The sequence below is a fragment of the Pyrus communis genome, chromosome 3, assembly GCF_041283825.1.
Source record: "Pyrus communis isolate YQ-2024b chromosome 3, ASM4128382v1, whole genome shotgun sequence".
Lineage (NCBI taxonomy): Eukaryota > Viridiplantae > Streptophyta > Magnoliopsida > Rosales > Rosaceae > Pyrus > Pyrus communis.
The window spans coordinates 28,028,275-28,049,634 of record NC_142567.1 but is presented as its reverse complement, the minus strand read 5'-3'; the positions used below and the strand labels follow the sequence as shown (position 1 = coordinate 28,049,634).

Genomic DNA, 21,360 nt, shown 5'->3' with positions numbered 1-21,360 from the left:
TAAAGACAATCATACAACTCATGCTATTCATAAGAAAATTGAGAAAACTATCATTTACTAATACTAATATCAGTTGGACTGTGTTGTATACATTAAATCTTATATTTTATAACGTGGTCGTGGCTTAATCTGTGACTCTTGCATCATGATTTTGTAGTTTTATGGTTGCTTTGTTTTCTTTTCCTTTTTGTTCAATTTCATTCAGGAAAATAAAATAAATTAAAAAAAAAAAAAAAGGAAGCTCAAATAGACTCAAGTATATATGTGGAAAGTGATTAGATTACAATCCGATCTCTGTTTACCTTTTTTGGTGAATGAAGGGCCTCAGCATACAAACCAGCATGTGAAATAATATGATCATTTTACTAATTGGAAAACGATAAGTTCCCACCGTAATAAATTACACTATGTTTGGATGAGGGAAATAAACTTAGAATTTTGATAAAAGTCAGAATTTATAAATTGACATGTACCAATTTTCTTATTTGGATTCATAAACATAGAAATTTAGAATTTCCACTTGAAAAATAAAAACTTGGAATTTGGGACCTCCAATTCCCAAGTTCAAATTCCATGTGAATATGTGTCATTTCCCAATTTCTATGATTGAGAGTTTAAAAATAACAAATTCCTTATTCAATTCCATTGTTATTTTAAGTTAACCAAACAAGAAATTTACAAATTCTAGAATATAAAATCTCATCATTTCAATTTCCGTCATTTTTAAATTTCTTAGTAATCTTAAATTTCTTCATCCAAAAATAGATTCCTTAGCAGCAGATAAACGTCAATTTGTTATGTTCTTCTTTGAGGGGGAAGGCTTGGAGTTATGGCCACATGTTAAAGTCAGAAGGTTGACAAAGACCAGAAAAACCTTGAAAGCATGGTTTCTACGTTCTGCCTAGTTCTAGCATCCCGCAATCCTTAAGCATTGTTTTTTATTATCTGTATATGATCTCTGTTACTTCTTACACATTGAGAAAACCTCATGTTTACTTAATTTTCTTAATCACATATTCCGTTGAATCAAATCTTCACACGACTTGCTCAATTTTCTTCAACATTGATTCTTTTGATTGACACGATTGTTTGTTCAGGGCATAGACTTTAGATTTCTAGTTTCAGAATGTTGGATAATCAATTTAATCTCGTAGATTTTAAATTCATTAAGAATCAAGGCTCTAAATAACCATTCTATACGCTATAAAAATCAACTGTGTCAATAAATAAGGAAGAAATTTGAGCAAAATGAAGTTTTCTCAAGACATATTTAAGAAAAAATGAGAGTAATTTAGTTCAACCTAAGACCCAAAAAAAGTTTAAATAAAATTAAATCAAAAGGCTAGTCTAAATTCTAATGGTCAAGAGGAGCCTTGAGTGCCTCAAAATGTGTCATGCAGCAATCATAAACTCTTATTTGTCTAAAACTGCATTGATAACTTTATCCATATTCTAGGAGTGTGATCCTCTTTAAAAAAAAATTCTTCTTTAGCCCTCTTTTTTTTTTCTTTATTTGACGGCAAAACCACATAATGGGCAGCCTAATTTGGTATCAAATTCGTCATTCACGAGATTTGAACCTAAGACCTCTCACATCCAAGTGAAGAGAAATATCATTAGACCGTAGTACTGAGTAACATTAGTCATCTCCTATTTAAATGGTCATGATTAAATCACGTTAATATTTTGTATTGACTTTGTTAAAAAAGAATAAGAAAATGAAGAAAATGAGAGAAGAAGTAATGGAAGATGAGAGAATTTAGAAGAGAGAAAATCATCCTCGATATTAACCTAGTTGAAGGTTTGCATTGCCTCCAAAGCAAAAGTTTGGCCGGTCCACGATAAATAGGCATCTCGTGTTGAGATTTTTGTTTTTATAATTTTTTAATTACTTTTTTTCTCAGATGGTCAAATTATATAGTTGCTTAAAAAAGTTGAACAAATAATCTTTTATTGCCAAATCAAATGGTCGATCAGTTGACTAAAATTCCTCAAACGAAAGGAAAATAAAAATCTCATAAAAGCAGACTAATTGATGCTAATTGTTGATTCCGTGTACTTAATTTCTTGTCAAATTCAATCAGAATCCCAAAATTAATATAAAATCCAGCATATTAATATTTGAGTAATGGAGAAAATAGCTATTTGCAAAATAGTCAAATTGTCTTTTTAAGGCCACTAATTTTTCCACCAAAATTTTCAAAATCTCATCTCAACCATACATCCAAATAAAATAAATATATAAATAAATAAATATAACTGTTTGCAATGATTTTTAAAAATTATATTTTTCCCAAAAAATTCCTCAAATTCCAACTTTCAAATTGGAAGCATCCCATCACTTTCCGTTATTGGTGCAATAGGAGGAAACAATTTTTGCTTCCAAAAACAGGCAAAAACAGCGTTTTAAAAACAGGAGAAGGAATAGCCTCTTTCCACACACTTCTTCTCTTCACAAAATATTGACAGATGGGAATTTCAACTCTCCCTCCTTTTCTTCTCATAGTTCTTCTCTTCTCTTTGTTTCAGATTCCAACATATGCTGCCAAAAATGTATGCATGCATTGCTTTCTTTCGCTTCGTCGAATTAATTTTTTGAAGTTTCGTTCTGATCAAATTTCACTAATGGCTTTGATACTATTTCCTTGCTTCAGTCTTACATTGTGTACTTAGGAGCACGTCCTCATGTTCTGGATCCTTCGTCTTCCGATCTCGATAGCGTGACAAATTCTCACTACAATCTGCTTGGAACAGTTTTAGGGAGGTATGGACACTTATATGCTTTCTGTGTAGGGTTTGAATTTTCTTTTTCCATGCTAATATGGTTGGATTTTTTCTTCTGTTCCAATTTCTTCAACAGCAATGAAAGGGCACAAGAAGCAATATTTTATTCATATACGAGAAATATCAATGGCTTTGCTGCAATTTTGGATGATGAAGAGGCTGCTCAGATTGCAAGTAAAATATATTTTTTGAAATCAATTTTGGAAGTTTTTTATTTGCAGTTTCCTCTTCCTTCCTCCGTTTTTTTTTTCACAATGCATTTTCTGTGCATCTGCAGATGATCCAAATGTTGTGTCTGTCTTTCCAAACAGAGGAAGAAAGCTACACACAACTCGTTCATGGGATTTTCTTGGATTGGAAGAAAACGGTGAAACCCGGCCCGGTTCAATTTTGAAGAAGGCACGGTTTGGTGCAAATACGATTATAGGAAACCTTGATACTGGTAATCGTAATTAGTTTGTTGCTAATTTAGGTTAAATTGTAAATTTTGGAGTGTAAAATCGGCCACATTCTTTGCTTTCCTTGATATATTTCTGCTCCAATAAATGTTGCTTAAGTGTTTTTGAAACTTGATTTCGTATTTGAAACTTGATTTGATGTGCACGCGTTTTTATCATAAAAGTATTTCTTGTAATTTCGACTGAGAATGCTGCTGCATTTTATGTTGCGATAATGCCTTTGACGTAACCACATCAGTTCAGCGTTTTTTCATATTATATAACTAATTTTATTCTAAAAAAAGGAATAACTTATGATTTCATCACGGTTTACCCATCATTCTAGAATTCAAAAAAAACTCACATAGGCATATTGTTATATAATATAACAAGTTCAGTAAATGATATATACGATAGTTAGATTCAAATGTTATAATTTTTGAAAACCCTACCAACCGAATATAGCACTTTGCATAATGATTTTTAGTATTTACCAACCCATATTTTATAGCCTTTGGCATGTTGATGTCAAATTCTCTGACAAACCAATTTAATCTATTTTTGTTTTACTTCACTACAAAAAGAGAATTTCATTTCTTAGAAATTAACTGCAGTAAGAAATTTAAATGTAGATCAGTCAAGACTGTGCTTCTAATTTCTGCTTCATTGGCATTTTTCGGAAATATGAACAAATTGATCTAGCTATAAATTTTTAATTAAAAATAGAAACGGAAGAATTATTAACAGACAAGAAATTGACACAATTATATAGAGTTATTGTCTATTTAATGTCCTTTGTTTTTTTTTTTTTTTCTTTTTTGAATAAGAAGTTATAACTATAGTTTTATTTGTGAATATTTCCTAACTTTCTTTGGCATGTTTTCTCCATGCGTTCTAGTAATTTTCCATTATGTATACATATCATTCTGTGGCCAACACTATTCATTTGTCAGTCATGCATGATTTTTGACATTTTCTTGTTATGTGCTATGTTTTCTTTATTGGTTTTGTAATAGGTGTTTGGCCGGAATCAAAGAGCTTTAGCGATGAAGGGATGGGACCAATCCCATCTAAATGGCGTGGAATCTGTCAGCTCACCAAAAATGGTTCTCGTTGCAATAGGTCCATTCTCTTCTCCACTTCTTGCTCCTTTCTCAAATAATTTCATTTTTTAAAGTAGGTTACATTTTTTGAATGGTACATTGGTCCCAATTTGTATCTTCAGTTGGTCCAGAATCTTGATATGTAAGGTGAAAAAACCAATAGGTGTAATTGAATCTTACTTAAGTCCGTTGCTTATCCGGGCGACTTTTGCTCGCTAATGCATGTGGGTGCCCATTGCATAAACAGCCAGAAATCGCTCATTCACGCAAGCAATTATCTTTAGCGCTGTTCCATTATATACTTGCTCCAATTAATCTATGTATGTCAACGAACTTTCTTGATATTTCACTTATTAGGAACTTGCTTAAACGAATGAGTGCAAATGAATGATTGTTGTTAGTATTTCACTTATTAAACACTTGCCCAACTAATGTGGGGTAGGTTCTCACCAATATGTTAGTTTCTGCTAGTTAAGAACAACCATCATTTGTTTTGATCAGATGGTATATTATGGGATGTGATTGGGTAATTGACTTCTGAAAGTAAAATAGCATACATTGGAAATTGTTGGGTTACATCTATGATCTAAAAGGCGAACTTTAATATAAAGTTTGAATAAAAAGGCCGGGGGGTCCTTGCTACAACGTAACCTAAAGTTGTGTCTCCCACCTGTTTATCCAGTGTTGTATATATACTTTAGCAATAAGTCAACTGGATCATTGTTTATGTTGCACATTTTCAACTCATGCAGACGTAATACCACCAACTATGCTGGCAATGTTTGTGTCACGTCGTTATTTAATTTGGTTAATGCAGTTGTTTAACTAGGCGATAACGGCTGATGTTAATTCGGATTAACACTTGCGTAGGAAGCTGATCGGAGCAAGGTACTTCAGCAAAGGATACCTCGCGTATGCTTCCATGGTTAACTCCACTGCAGCCAAGTCCATCCAGCCCAACGCTCGTGACTATGCCGGTCATGGCTCACACACCCTTTCAACGGCTGGTGGTAATTTTGTTCCTAGAGCAAGTGTTTTCGGTAATGGCAATGGCACTGCAAAGGGTGGATCCCCAAAAGCTCGGGTGGCTGCGTACAAAGTATGCTGGCCGCCAATCAATGACAACGAGTGCTTTGATGCAGACATTTTGGCCGCTTTTGAAGCTGCAATTAGTGACGGTGTTGATGTGCTTTCAGTGTCTCTTGGTGGTGAAGCTGTAGAGTTTTTTAATGATGGGATTGCAATAGGGTCCTTCCATGCTGTTAAGAAGGGCATCACTGTGGTCAGCTCAGCTGGCAATTCAGGCCCTACTCCTGGGTCAGTGTCGAATGTGGCACCGTGGATGCTCACAGTTGGAGCTAGCACGATAGATCGCGAGTTCTCCAATTATGTTTCTCTTGGCAACAAGAAGCATCTCAAGGTATTTAAAACAAACACCCTAGTCCCTAGTCGCTAGTCGCGTGTTTATTGTAACGAGTAATGCAATAGGGGTAACATTAATCTATGACATGATATGGTAGTTGGTGTGCGAATAAACAGTGATATAAACAATAACCCTAATCACTATTAGTCTGTTCATCATCACGAGTAATGCTACAGATATGACATTGATTTACAACATGATATGGTAGTTGATGTCCTAATCAACAGTTTAACATCCTTAAGTAACCATATTCTTGTTACTAGGGAGCAAGTCTTTCCTCTACAGGTTTGCCAGCTGAAAAGTTCTACCCATTGATCAGTGCAAGCGATGCTAAAGCTACTAATGCGTCTGCTTCTGAAGCGTGAGTAACATCAATTTTTCAATGATATGCTTGTGCATAATGTACATTACTTAACTGTACCTTCTCCAACTTCTTCAGCCAGCTCTGCAAACCTGGTACCCTTGATAAAAAGAAGGCGGAGGGGAAAATTTTGGTTTGCGTTCGAGGGGAAAATGCAAGAGCCAACAAGGGTCAACAAGCTATTCTTGCAGGCGCTGTTGGAATGATTTTGGTCAATGATAAGCTAAGCGGGAATGAAATCATAGCTGATCCTCACTTGCTTCCGGCTTCACACGTTAATTTTTCCGATGGAGAATCTGTCTTTGCCTACATCAAGTCGACCAAGTACATATTCTGATCTTTCATTTTGTGTGTTTTTTGACCTGAAAAGTTCGTGACTAATCTTCTAGCCTCTCATTCAATGAAAATGAATCAGGATTCCTATGGCTTACATTACTCGTGTAAAGACTGAACTAGGAACAAAACCAGCTCCATTTATGGCTTCATTCTCTTCGAGGGGGCCTAACCCCGTTGAGCAGTCAATTCTTAAGGTAATGTTTGAAATTCTTGTTCATTCTTATGTGCAATGCTTCTTTAAATATTTTATCTAACCTGTTCAATGTTTGCGCATCAGCCTGATATCACAGCGCCTGGAGTGAGTATAATTGCTGCTTATACTCAAGCAACTGGGCCAACTGATGGGGAGTTCGATAAGCGGCGTGTACCTTTTAATACAGAATCCGGAACTTCCATGTCGTGCCCTCATGTATCTGGAATTGTCGGTCTTTTGAAAACCCTTCACCCGACATGGACCCCTGCAGCTATTAAATCCGCAATCATGACCACCGGTACAATTTTTCCCTTCTGGTTTAAGTCACCATAATTTTGTCACACGCATTCGAGTTGTTAATTTTCTTTATTTGGTTCCTTCTGCAGCAAGAAAACGAGATAACAACAAGGGCACAATGCTGGACTCATCCAAGGCCAGAGCAACACCATTTGCTTATGGTGCAGGACATGTTCAACCGAACCGTGCGATGGACCCTGGACTTGTTTATGACCTAACAACCGATGATTACTTGAACTTCTTATGTGCTCGTGGCTACAACGCAACGCTTCTCAAAGTGTTTTCTAAAGAGCCACATAAATGTCCCAAGGCATATAGTCTTTCTGATTTTAACTATCCTTCTATAACAGTTCCCAATCTCCGTGACATGCCGGTGACTGTGACCAGAAGGGTTAAGAATGTAGGTTCTCCAGGCACATACGTAGTTCGTGTTAAGGAACCGGTGGGAGTTTCTGTTACTGTTAAGCCTGGTACCTTGCAGTTCAAGAGCTATGGCGAAGAGAAGAAGTTCAAGGTTGTTCTGAAGGCTAGGGTTCAAGGGCCTCAAGACTATATATTTGGAGAGTTAAATTGGACGGATGGGAAGCACAATGTCAGGAGTCCTATTGTCGTCATGCACTACTAGAGATGACAAAGTAGGGCAATTCTTGTTCATCATTGTTTAAATCCTTCAAGATATGTGGATTTTAGGTTAGGCAGATGTATTTATACGTCTTTTCCGTCATTCCGAAAAGATTTATTTATCGAAAAACATTGGTGCAAAATAAGGGGAATAAAGAAGTTAAAGTATTTATTTGGTTATCATGTTACACATGGAGTAATGTTAGGAAGACTAAATTTGCAAACTAAATTATGTGTCATCTATAAGAATGAGCACGTTTATCAACGCTTAAGCAATAAACCAATCATCAACTTCTATGTCATTTAGTTTCCAACATTTAGTTTACAAATTTAATCTCCCTTGCATTTATGCCAACAACTTCTGCAAGTTTTCACTATTCTTAAAACTACCCTTATCTTTCTTCTTCCATAATTTCTTCCCCTTAAAATTGCAAGCTTGTGAGCTGTCTCTTGACTGTATTCTTAGACTGGAAAGTATCTTTTTTGTGCTTTTTGCTGAAATGCTACAGAGTTTTCTCGGCCTCTGAAAATGGTGATAACCTCAGTAGAATCAATTGTCTCCCTTTAAAAATAAAATAAAATAAAAAATTAGTCTTTGTTCGAAGACCTCGAATGTTTCTTCAACCTCAGTAGAATCATTTTTATCAAGTTTCTTAGTTCTCTCAATCACAGGCACAAAATTATCATAGATCCTAGATAGTGAGACTAATCAACAATTTTTCCACAATTCGTTTATTGCTCACTCTTCACTATACATCTTCATTTGGTTAATAAATCCAAACAGTCTAGTCAAATAAACAGATAATGATTCATCATCTCGAGCATACTCAAAGTCTCGACGAATACCTAGCAATTTCATAGCTCTAACTTGTGAATCGCCTCTCTACTCTTGCTTCAGAATATCCCCACGCCTCCTTTGCAGTCTCTTGGTTCGCAATCTTAGGTAAGATCTCATCTGAAACTGCACCTTGAATCAACCCCAACACCTTTGCGTCTCGGGCTATGGAATCCTGAACCCCAATCTTCTCCTTCTCGGTGAGTTCATCCTCAAATTCATCTAGAATCTCAAATCCTTCATCTACAAACTACCACAAGTTGTGAGACTTGAAAATCGTCTTCATTTGTATACACTAGAAGTCGTAGTTTTCTCTGGTGAACACCGAACTTTGTAGCTCAACACCAGATCCAGCCAGTTCGTTGGTTGACTCAAAATCACAGATTTATGCCTCTTGGATTCGATTCAGAGAATGAGACAATGGTCAGTGAGAGTACAAATGACCATTGCAAATCCATCACAAATGACCATTGCAAATCCACTCACAAAACCAACACGAGTAAAACTCACGTGCCTAGCACGCTAACAACTTAAACACACCAGGTGCTATGACAGTTGGCACCAATTTAGCCTCTGAGCTAGTCTGATCTTAGTCATTCTAAAAACTGGAGGTCTCAGGTTCGAGTTCATCCCTAACCATAGCGCCAAGCTTTCACTTAATGTTTCACGTTTTTGAAGTCAATTTATTTTCCTAGGAGATGCATGAACCATATAATCAAATGAAAAAGATAAGAACAAAATCAATTCATACCAAGATATCCAAAAAAAAAGTTTTCTTACTAGATGGTCCATATGATGTTACAAAAACCTCTTGCAAGCATCCTCAAAATACTCAAAACTATAACTGGCTTAGCATAACTCAAGACAAACGTCTAAGGTGACACAAAACCGAAATCAAAACCTTTCCGCCAATCTAGCAGTAACTGCTCTTAATTTCGAATACACTTTTCCGGCAGGGGACCTTAAGATAAGGCTGCAATCTAGCATTCTCGATTGCAAACTTTATTTTACCACCCTTGCCGGAAAGCCTTCCTATAGCACGAGACAAGTGCACCCTAGGAAGTGTTTTAACGTCCTTGATCTCAAAAGACTCTACATAGAGCTCATCCATCCGCAAAAGGGCAATGGCGTCTATAACATCAAAACCCAGCATGAAGGCCTGAACAAAATCAGCGCACTTCTATAGATTACTTACGGGCTGGTTTGGTATTACTGTGCTTTGAAAAAAAACTGTTTCTGCTGTATTATGTGAGAATAAGCTCATTTTTGCTGCTTCATGACAACGTATCTAAAAAACAAGAATTCATATCATAATATTGTTAGCCTATTTAATTTAATTTTAATTTTATAAATATTAGTTTTTATAAAAACTAGTAATCATAGTAAAAAAAAAAAAAAAAAAGCATATTGAATAAGACTTGATGCCCTCAAAATTAAAACACAATTACACTAAACTTAATAGCATACCCGAATTGGTTTATTAGAAATCTCACAATCACAAAATATATTTTAGGATTAAGTACCTAAACCCCTCAATCTTTTAGTGTCATTCTAAGCTCGTCTTAACCTTTTTAAACATTTCAGATAAGTATCCAACCTATTAAGAATATCACATTCATTAAGCCACAGTTAATTTTTCAAACATAGATTATATAGAAAGCCCCTCAACTCAGTATAACATGGTCAACATTAATATTAGTCACCTCAAAATCTAAATTTCAAAAATAGATTATATAATGTGGAACCGGATGATCAAAGGGCATTGAATTGAATGAAAATAGATCCAAATTGAAATTACATTGTCTCCTAACAAATAAGAGGGTTAATAATTCAAAAAGGGTTCCAAGGAGCTTGTTTCTACTTATGTGATTTCTTCATCGCTGATTCTCGACTCATAAAGCTTCCAATTCTTTTTTGTGGGCAATGAAGATGATGGTGGGTACATCATGGCAGTGCATACCATTTTAGCAACCTCCATGACCACCTCCCCAATGTTGGCGGCAGTTGTAGGGTGGATTTGTTGCTTTTGCATTGAGTTTAGAGTTGATAGTCTGATATGAGTGGTTGCGACCATTAATTAGTGAAGGCTATGCTTTTATAACCTTCTATTGTTCTTGGAGCCAAAGAAACCCTAATTAATTATTTCCTCAAAAAAAAAAAAAAACAAACAAACAAACAAAACAAACCCCTAATTAATTTGACGAATTTTGAACTGGAGCGTTGATGGATGCAACATTTTCAATAAATGGAGTATTTGTTTGGAATGTTTAAAAAAATTATGACCAATTTAAAACGATACTAAAAAATTGAAAGATTTTAAGTACTTAATCCTATATTAGTATTTTAACGATCCAACAGTCCAGTAGTTCCTCCACCATCCAAATTCAATCCGAAAAACGTCAATCCAGCAGGGGATAAAAAAAGCAGATTTGAAATAAAAGTAAAACTCAAGAAAATCAAATCGAAGGACGGACTGTCTATATAAATTGCAACCCTCGTTCGTGGGTCTCAATCAATAAGGTTAGATCAAAGGGTAACAAATACATAATATTTTCAACTTCCAACTTTTAGTTGTTGAGTTTCCAAACTAGGCATTAATCCAACAACGAATGTGAATTTTGCAAAGGTATAAAGTTTCAAATCAGCCACCGAAAAGATACCCGGCTGCTTGTTCTTCGTTGCCATCAAAAAATTTAAGAGCTTGTATTACCGCATCTCTCCCGAACCCTAGCTCGACAAGCTTTGCAACCTTAGCTTCAAATTCAGATCCCTGCAACCACAACTTCGTCAGATGTAGAAATTTTATTCAACGATCCAACTTCTCTGTATGGTGAACCCCCGAAAGACTGAAAACCCTAGTTGATAACTTAGAGTGAAGATTAAGCAAATGTAAAACACTACAGCATAATTAAACTTCTCGATAATAATTAAAAAATAGCGTAAAGCTAGAAAAATTTACCTGAGTCTGGTTTGAACGAGCACTCGCTGTGTCAAGTTTAAAAGGAAAAGGAAACGACCATCAGTTATACGTGGGGAAAATTCATACATGCACTGCTATCACAATTTGCAAGTAACCAATTCAACCGAGAAGAGCAAACAAACTAAATTTCACCTCCCTGACACAAATCATTATTAAGGTGTCCCATTAAACTCCATAATTCTCGTTAACCGATTCAACCAAACAAGAGCAAACAAACTAAATTGCACCACCCAACACAAATCATAACCAAAGCATCCGTTAACGACTATGAGTATTTTCCAAACTAACCAGAAGATTGCCCTCCTGATGGTACAGTTTTGTTCGTATCTGCTGTTCCTGCTGTAACCTAAAGAATACCATTATTAAAGCACAATGAGCAAAATGAAAGAAATATAAATCGAAAGTCAACTGCCTTGCTAAATTTGAAAACGTTTATAAGACAACATATCCTAATGAATGCTATGAACCAAAAAACTATGTTATATCTATAGATTCTACACTTAACAAGAAATTAGCAGGGGATTGGAAGATATGAAAATAAAAAGGAGCAAATACAAAGCCTCATACAAGATGATACAACTGTTTTTACAGATAAAAACAGAAGTTTGATCCTAGATTTTATTATTATTATGCATTTATGAACCGGAAACAGCAAACAGCAAACAGCAAGAATCCTTGACTTCAGGAAAAGCATAAACTCGAGTAGACTTACAGGAGCTCCTGAGCTGGATGCTTCCTTGGAGAACCTTTCTTCATCGAGAAAACGAGATGGGATGTCTTTTTCTGAAACAAATACATAGTTTTAGATTTTTCTTTAGCAAAGGACCTAAATATTCCAGAATATTTTTAAATACATACATAGAGATCACGGGACCTACCTTGCAAAAATGGTACAGAAACTTCTCCACCGCCAACTCTCAAAACATTTTCGTTCAAATCTATAATGCACTGAAGACATCTTTAATGTTAAAAGACTAAGTGACTAACAAATGGAGCTCCTCATTAATTACAATCATTGAGAAAGACAACTATCACAGAATTTGGAGTAGGGATTCTACCTGATGCTTACGGAGCATATCCAACCCAAAGAGAAACTCCATATTCGGAGCATCGAGAACCATGAATGAACAAGGGTAAAATATACTTCCAATCTACAGAAACAATGTTAAAAAGCCTGTCACTCAAGTAAACATTTCAGATAGAGTATAAAATAATATGGATTTGCTCAGCATAGGCAGCTACCTTGATTGGAGCTACATGTATTCGACCCAATATCTCTGATTGACCAACTCCATGAGCAATGCCCTTATAACGTTGATCTAAAAGCCTCAACAAGCTAGAGAGTTTAACGCCCAAAACAACACAACATTAGGCTTTTGTTCCTGTAACTCTCACATTATTCATAAAAATATGAAATCAAAAGAATTTCTGATAAAGAAAGCAGCAGTAATTCATTCAAAAATTGCCTTCTTTTTCATCAAAGCTTATCAGAAGGGTTGGTTGCCAAAGAAAAATTTATGTGGCTAAAGTTGTATGATATAAAGTAGTCGGTGAAAAAAAACCAAGATTGTTAATGAACTACCTCCTACGGTTCTCTCATGCATCCAAATCAACATCAGTATTCATAAAAATATGGAAAAAAAAAATCAACAGAAATTCTAATAAAGAAAACAGCAATAAAGCACTAAAAAATTCTCTCCTTTTCGCATGAACTTATCTGAGGGTTGGTCACAAGATCTTATCTAAGTGGCTAAAGTGATATGATATAAAGTAGCTAGTGAAAACAACCAACTGAGATTGTCAACCAAATCAACTTCCGTATTCATCTTAAAATCATGCATGCATATTTATTGTGTTTGGGCCACTGAATGTCCACCATGAAACACACAACCACACAACTCATAGACAGTGGACTGATATCCCACATAATAGCACCAAACTTGCTAATCCAAAAAGGCACGAGACTCGAGTACATGATCCAACTATATTCATCAATAGAATATTAAAATGAGTCGCTTGTGTAAAAATACTTTCACAACCAGTAAAGAGTAGTCTAATACTTAAAATTAGTTCATACCCACAACGCTCGGCACAACTTTTTGATATAATGGTTGACTGCGCTCCACTGTCAACAAATGCCTGGATACAAGTGGAAATAAACAAAGTATGTAACTTTTGCAGTTACTTAAAGTACAGACAATCCATAAAGAACGAGAACTGATAATATTAGTTGAGATGGATAGCCTTTATTGAGTTGTACAGGAAAAATAAAGTGCAGTCGAATTAGGAAGGTAACACAAATGACAGAAAAATATTCTAGCCATCTCATATCACATTGAACTGAAGAGAAAGAAGAGTAACAGTCCTAAGCTATTAGGGAATAGTTACCTTCAACGGGACACCATTCACTTCCATGTCAACATACAACATAACCTGGAAAAGCATAGAACATCAAACAAAATACCAATTTAAAATAATAACACTGGTAGAGAAAGTTGATAATCATAAATACCACTCTTGCAAAAGCTTCAGGGTTATGCTCCAGAGCAGCAGCCCAATTTTCATCAATTCCTTTCTGCAAAGGAAATAAGCAATATTAAAAAAGAAATACCCTTAGGGGTGTGTGGAAGTAAAAAGGGTGTGTGGATAGCACTACCCTAAAAAAATCAAAAATGAAATAACAAAATACATATTGTGAGCAATTAAGAATTGATTTTTAAGGGTACGTTACCACTGCAAATGTTTTAGGAAAGAACAACTACAGCTCCAGGTTATTAAAGAAACTATGGAGTTGAATTATCTTCTGTGAACCTCACTCCTTTGACAAAGACAATAATCACAATACCACTAACCTGGCGAATAGCAGCTTCAATCTTCTTCTGGGCTTCCACATCAAAAGGATCTGCATAAAGAAGAGCCTGCTCACAAGATTCAGGTAACCAAAAGCTCCATCAGTTACAGGAATTATAAATCATGCCAAAATCTAGATTCAAGAGGTAACACAGGATAAACACGCATACGTACAGAAACAGACATCGCAATATTATTTACAGTTAGTTAGCATCAGTGTATTTCTCTGAAACTTCATCAATTACCATATGGCTATATGTATTTTAATCAGTATGTATGGAGACATATTACAGTGTAGGCCATATAAAGTAGCAACCATCCTACAATGACTATGGAAGAAAATGTAACTTACAAGCTCCTCATCTTGTTTCCGTTTTAGTTCAGATTTTTGGCGATGACGCTCTCGCAAAAGTTCCTGCAGTCTATTGAGATCATTTCCAAGAATAACTTGTGCCAAGTCTGGGTCACTCTGTAAGCTCCAAACAAAAGAAAAGACTATCAGAAACTCACAGGAAGTACAAAATCACACAAACTAGGGCAACGAATTACATTTTGAAAGACTCTGCAACAAACAGTTTATTACCTCAGAATAGCAATGCAAAATTTTAAAAAAGAAGGTATCATTCAACTTATTAATGTCTCTTTTCAAACACTATGTAGCAACTGTCGACAAACGCCAACCAAAACCACAAAAAGAAATTGAAGTATCAGAACATCATGCTACCTGAAACAACTGTGCTGTCAAATTAGAATCATTCCTAATGTGCTGCTGGAAAGCTTCTGGATTTACCGCAGACCCGTCTGGATTGAAGCTCAAGGCAGTGGACGGTGCACTGAGACATATCCACAGGCCCATTAAATGCACGAACATCATAAAGTGAATTGCACAAAAGTAGAGCATTATCAAATATACCTCGAGGCGGCATTGGACACCATCATTATCAAGTCTTCATCTCTAACACCAAGAGCACTCAGCTTCTCAGAATTCCTGATCTCCCTCCCATTATATAGCAGCTGCTGCTGCTGAAGCAGCACCCGCGTCTGCTTATACGCATCGGAAAATCAAATCACGCATTCATTATACATTACTCCATTAACTAAACAGCTAACTGGATTTTAAAAACTAGCTTTCAAATCAACAGGGTTCAGCACTTTAAATTCTGCAATTATATTCCAGTTCTTCACCTCTTCCTCTAATCCCAAGTACGGAAAGATCTAAACTTCACTTCAATCCAAAAGTTTTTTCCCCAAAAAAAAACAGCTTAGTCCTTCAAATTAAGTAAAAAAAAATTGATTATTTCATGAATTAAATTAAATTAAATTAAATTAAATTTCTCACCTCCACTTCCAGCAGAGCTTTCACATTCTCAACCTATCACAGAAAAATTAAAATTAAATAAAAATAATAACTTCCAAATTAAGTTAAAGAACTTTCAAAGTAATTGGGGGGTTTCTGAGGTGAAAAATTAGGGTTTTACAGTCTCGTGAGGATCGACGTCTAAGGAGAGGATCTGTTCGTCCGCGGTCATCACAGTGATCTTCATCTTCTTCAATCCGTCGATGCGATTGGATCTCCGGAGTGGATTGGTGAGGATTTTGTGAGATTGTATTGTGGGTTGTATCGAATCGGAGCTTCGGGATTGTGGATATGTAGGAGGATTTGTTTGACGAGTTTGGACTTGTTGTCCCACTTGGACAAGAAGGAGAGAAGGATCTTCTGTGATACGAATTAGTTGCACTCGTTGACAAAACGCTCCGTTCTGTTTGCTTTCTCTATAAGAAAGGAGTATTCTTTTACTATTATTATATATACAATAGATTAGTAGTATACTATATGCCCACACACAAAATGTGTGGAATTTTTTATTTTGTGTTCAAATTGAAGAAGAGCGGAAGAGAGTGACCATTCATCGTACATCGTGTGATCAAAAATTGTTAGGTACTATTTATATTTAGCTTTAATTTTAGATTTTGAAATAATTTTTAAATGCATGATGTACAATGAATGATCACGATCACGGAATCATAGGATCCCCAGGAAGGATCCGAGGATCCTTCTCCTTAGTTTTGGACTTTTATTTCTTCTTTTTAATTGTTTAATGATTATCCACAATTATTATTTTGATTGTTTAACATGAATATCCACAATTACTGAACCTTGTTTATAAACTCAAGTTACGAAAGTAAGGGTAGAGTTGTCTTTTTCGCGTTTTTGGTTGACAAAGACTCTTCTCTTAATAATAGTATAGGCATATACTAGTATATGCACATACATAAAGTATGTGAAATTTTTTATTTTATTTTTAAAATTGAAGGAGAGCGGAAGAGACGAGGATGAAAGATAAGGAGAGCGGAAGAGATAAGGTGTGTGATGGCTTTGGTGTGCAGCCATGAGAGATATGGAGATACTGGAACAAGGAGGATGAAAGATGGGAGGGGACAATCATGTTTTATTTTAATTTTTTGTTTCTTTTGTAGAATATTTATAATAAAAATCTAACTTATATACCTAATTTTTTTATTCCATTCTGCACCCATTTAAAATAATGTGGGTTCCATTGTATTGCCACACAAGCTGTCACATCCCGGTTTGAGTGGGATCACTTCTCGGGTCGACTCCATCGTAGCAAGATATTATCCGTTTTTTGCTTCAACTACGCCCTCATGGTTTTGTTTTTGGGAACTCACACGAGAACTCCTTAATGAGTCATCCATCATGGGAATGCTCTCGCGCGCTACTCGCTTAACTTCGGAGTTCCTATGGAACCCGAAGCTAGTGAGCTCTCAAAAGGTCTCGTGCTAGGTAGGGATGAGAATATACATATAAGGATCACTCCCCTAGGTGATGTGGGATGTCACAATCCACCCCTCTTAGGGACCCGACGTCCTCGTCGGCACACCACGACCAGGGTTAGGCTTTGATGTCAAATTGTCACATCCCACCCCGGGCAGGACCACTTTCCGGGCCCGACTTCACCGTAGCACGATATTGTCCGCTTTGGGCCCCAACCACGCCCTCATGGTTTTGTTTTTGGAAACTCACACGAGAACTTCCCAATGGGTCACCCATCCTGGGAATGCTCTTGAGCGCTACTCGCTTAACTTCAGAGTTCCTACGGAACTCGAAGTCAGTGAGCTCCCAAAATGTCTCATGCTAGGTAGGGATGTGAATATACATATAAGGATCACTTCCCTGGACGATGTGGAATGTCACACAAGAACATTAACAGTAAACATAACAGAAGGATCACTGCTCTATAGTTTGACAAGTTAAAGGACTATATCTAATGGAATTTTAGTTGATGAATCAAAACTACAATTGACTTAAAGTTAAGGGACTATAGTTACAATTTGTTCTTGATAAAATTAAATAAAAACAGAGAAGAAGGTTTCCCGTATCCCCTCTATTTGCAAAACCCAATCGTCCTCGTCGTGTATCTCAACATAATTCAAATGGAATGAAACAGGGCAAAGAAATCCAATAAATCCAATTACACAAACCTCTAATAACTTTATAAACTAAATTTGCAAGTGCTTCTCAACTACAGTAATGAAGATGAGTATTGCTTTTGTATTACAATGTAGATTCAAATCTTGCTGGTTTCGTAATCTAACATCTAATTTAACAATTACTCTAACAAATTTATCGTTTGATTAAAAAAAAAAAAATCATCACCTGGGTACGAACGATAGCACCCTATTCTTCGTCGACGGGAAGCGATTGATCCCTTTTTTTTTTTTCTTTTTTTAATTGGTTTCGTGTTACATTTTGTTTACGTGCAACGTGGAATAAGCCTAGCTACTATAGGATTAATTTGTAACAGCTCATGCGAAAGAGGTCATCATAGGTCCTTGAAATAAAGACTTTAGGTGAGCATCACCGCTTCCTCTTATCCCATAAATGAATAAAAAAATATAGTAGGATAGATACAAAGACTTTACAATGACTTCGTAGAGTTAAGTTTCCACGTCAGATTTGCTCTTTGGTTTGGAGTAATATTCTTTCTTCTTCTATTTTCATCATCTTTCTTCCTTTCCTTTCACATTTTTTTTTTTTACTTATTATTTTTATTAAAAAAAATTAATATAATATGTTAAAGTGACTTAACAGCAATCATTCAAGTAGGAGAAGAGGGAATGAGAGAGAGATTAGGAGGAGAGAAAATCCTCCTCCTTTTGGTAACACATAGTGTACCATTCTGTATACCGATCACACTGAAAAAATCTTTCCAAAAACACGAATAATTTTTTGGTTGAAAACTTTGTAAGGACGCACGTATATCGTTTGATTGAATAAAACTACATTCGCCACAATAAGATTAGCCTCTGTTAAGTATCGAAATAATATTTATTGTCATGGTTTTCATCTTTTAAATAAATCAAGTCAAACACCACACGAAAGAGTAGTTTGAAGAAAAAACGCATTATACTATTTAATAGAAAGAAGAAAGCCTTGAATTGTTAGTTGCGTCGTGGAGGCTTCTAACTCCAATCGAACGCATGTCCTAACAATCATAGCAAGAGCCCGATTCGTGTTTCCAATTGTCACTACGCTAAGTTTTGTATCAATTTTTCTATCAACTTCAAGTACTCTATGTCTTTTTTTAAAGTTTCTTTTCAAATTTTCTTAGATCTTCCTCTACTCTTTAACGTTAAGCCTCTGTCTTATATCGCATCTTCTAACCAAAGCAATAAGCAATAAGCAAAAGCGAAAACAAACCAACATAAATGCGGAGATCAACGTCCAAGTGCTGCTACAAATTGAAACCCATTTTTAGTCAATAAAACTTCACAAGATGAAAGACTGGAAAAATCTTATATAAACCAGAAAACTTGATTCCAAATACAAACAATGAAAAATCTAACCCCAAAAAACTAAAATTTAATATGATAACAAGGACGAGAATAAAAAAACAAAGCCCTAACTAGCTAGCTGGAAATTAAGGTGGAGGCGCCGTGTAACCCAAGAAGGGCTTTCTGTTCTTCCAACGCCTGCGTGCAGATATTCCATGAATATTATTTGGTTCACAGACAAGATCCACAGATTGCTTGATAACGAAGTGATGCTTCAGATTCATCAACGGACCGACACCGAAGAACACCGCGATGAATACCAATATCACCAACGTGCAAATGCAGCACAAGCACAGCCTGCAGCACATCTCCAGTTAACTACTTTATTGTCTTCTCTTAATTTCCCCTTTTTTCAGATCCAAAAGGTTCATTTTCTGTTTGAGACCTTGGAATTTTGTGGAATTGGGTTTTGGATTTTGAAAAATGGGAGGGGTACATTTGAGTTTCTTTTGTCGTTCCAACTTTATCAGATGTTTTTCTATACTTCTCCATTGTCTATATTAATAAAGAGATGATGGCAAACTCTTTGATGCCATGGGTTTGCATTCGAGTTTGCATGTTTTGGTTTTGGCATAATTAGTTTATACATGTATACTATGAGAAATGTGACCATATTTTTCTCTTTTTACGATCACAAAGTAAAGTTATGGACTAGTTTGTTCTCACATGAACCGAATATCATCGTAACATTAAATGTAATTGCAGAGAAATGGTTTAATTAGATGAACTGCAACTATTTATAGTTGAGATATATACCCGAGAATTACGATAAACGTTTCCTTCTTACCCTCGTAAATCGGAAAACCTAATTAACTTGAGATCGCCCTTTTTTTATATATACACCAGAATACGAGAAGTTTCCGCAGTTGACAAGAAATGTTCTCTGAACAGCAAGGAAAAAGCCACCATTGTGAATCAAAATCAATTGAATACTAACTAATCTTGCCAAATTATATGTATGTATGTATCATATATGTGAAACAAAAATTAGCACAAAAGCGAATTAAGCAAAGCACTTTAATATCGTAATAAAAGGGTTTGGCGCCCTTTGGTGGAGTATGATTCTACAATCGTTGTCCAGTTGATATCACATGGTACCACTAATAATCATCCTATTAGTGAATTGATTCAAGTTTGTCATGCGATGTTACTACGTGACTGGGAATGTAATATTTAGCTATATCTATCGTGAGATGAATTTTATTGTTGATGAGTTGGCTAACCTGAGCCTCTCTCATCCTTTGGGACAAGACTATTTTGAGGAAGCTTCATTTTTGTGTAAGCATTTATTATAGTTTGATATTTTCGGAGTCTCTCGACCTCGTAACATTATTTTGTAATTTCTCTTTTCTCAGGCTATTAGCCCCTTTGTTTAACCAAAGAAAAAAAAAAAACAACGTACATAAGAATATCATCAAATGGGGGATTAACACCAACTCAAGTACAAAAAAAAAACACAGGTAAAAACAGTTTATTTAGGTTTCAAGACCACCTCAAATTCATCAGTGCAACATATACGTAGCCCTAGCAAACCTGAAAAAAAATTCAAAAAAATAGGAAGAAGAGAGGAAGACACACAAATAGATTACACTGTTAGTGCAGCAACAAGAACCCTAGAATGGTGAAGGTGCTATCTCATCCAACCAGCTGGGTGAAGGTCCTAGGTTGCCAAGGAAGGGTCTTCCAGGCTTGCACAGTGACCCATAGTAGCTTGGCTCACAAGATTCCACAAAACGCATGTGTGTCTTAATAATCTTGAACCTCTTGATCGGACCCAGCCCCAACAGCAGGCAAACTATTACCGTCAGTATTATGGAGCAACAAATGCAAGTGCAAATCCTAGCAATGCACCCGATGCAACACATATTTGATTGATTTCTTTTGTTTCTCCTTCTCTTCTTCTTTCAAGATTTGGATCCAAAAAGAGAGAAGAGGGAGGGTTTCTCTCTTTCTCTCTCTTTGTGTTTTTGTATTTGGCCAAACGAAAAGCTTTTCTTGCTCGAAATCTTGGAATTCCCTTAGGTTAGGGAACGCAAATGGTTTGACAATGTGTTTTCTGTTTTAAGGGCACACCGAATGTTATAATTAGTAAATTTTTGTATAATACGCGCACGTCAACCGTGTTTTTAGAAATCGGTTGATGGGAGTACTCTCGTTGCTGATACACCTTTCAAATTATTTCATTAGAAAAAGACTCTTTCAAATTATTTCATGAGAAAAAGAGACTTTCTAACTTTGCTTGTGGCCACTATTAATATTGTAAAAAAAGAAGGTAACTTTAATGAA

General features: G+C 35.8%; 2 protein-coding genes across 3 annotated transcripts; one reads left to right on the top strand and one right to left on the bottom strand.

The window, feature by feature from the left end:
• Positions 1-2,439: 2,439 nt before the first annotated feature.
• On the top strand, positions 2,440-7,732 carry LOC137714168 (subtilisin-like protease SBT5.4). The gene is made up of 11 exons (XM_068453445.2): positions 2,440-2,553; positions 2,655-2,764; positions 2,861-2,958; positions 3,062-3,226; positions 4,238-4,343; positions 5,195-5,744; positions 6,011-6,108; positions 6,187-6,432; positions 6,524-6,638; positions 6,722-6,935; positions 7,024-7,732. Exons 1-11 carry the CDS (start codon positions 2,470-2,472, stop codon positions 7,557-7,559), a joined length of 2,322 nt encoding a protein of 773 aa, XP_068309546.1. The 5' UTR covers positions 2,440-2,469; the 3' UTR covers positions 7,560-7,732.
• A 3,114-nt stretch (positions 7,733-10,846) lies between these two features.
• On the bottom strand, positions 10,847-15,991 carry LOC137715602 (protein DNA-DAMAGE INDUCIBLE 1). Of its 2 annotated transcripts, none has more exons than XM_068454940.2 (16): positions 15,699-15,991; positions 15,560-15,592; positions 15,134-15,261; positions 14,945-15,053; positions 14,573-14,689; positions 14,223-14,288; positions 13,883-13,945; positions 13,759-13,803; positions 13,448-13,509; positions 12,613-12,706; positions 12,429-12,521; positions 12,249-12,318; positions 12,083-12,153; positions 11,659-11,716; positions 11,350-11,375; positions 10,847-11,160 (listed from the first exon to the last, which is right to left on the bottom strand). In XM_068454940.2, the coding sequence occupies exons 1-16, from the start codon at positions 15,762-15,764 to the stop codon at positions 11,032-11,034; spliced, it is 1,230 nt and encodes a 409-aa protein (XP_068311041.2). In that variant the 5' UTR covers positions 15,765-15,991; the 3' UTR covers positions 10,847-11,031. The 2 variants fall into 2 exon arrangements, with proteins under 2 accessions (XP_068311041.2, XP_088547766.1); XM_088691640.1 differs by having other exon boundaries at positions 15,134-15,488; positions 15,699-15,840.
• Between the last annotated feature and the right edge of the window lie 5,369 nt (positions 15,992-21,360).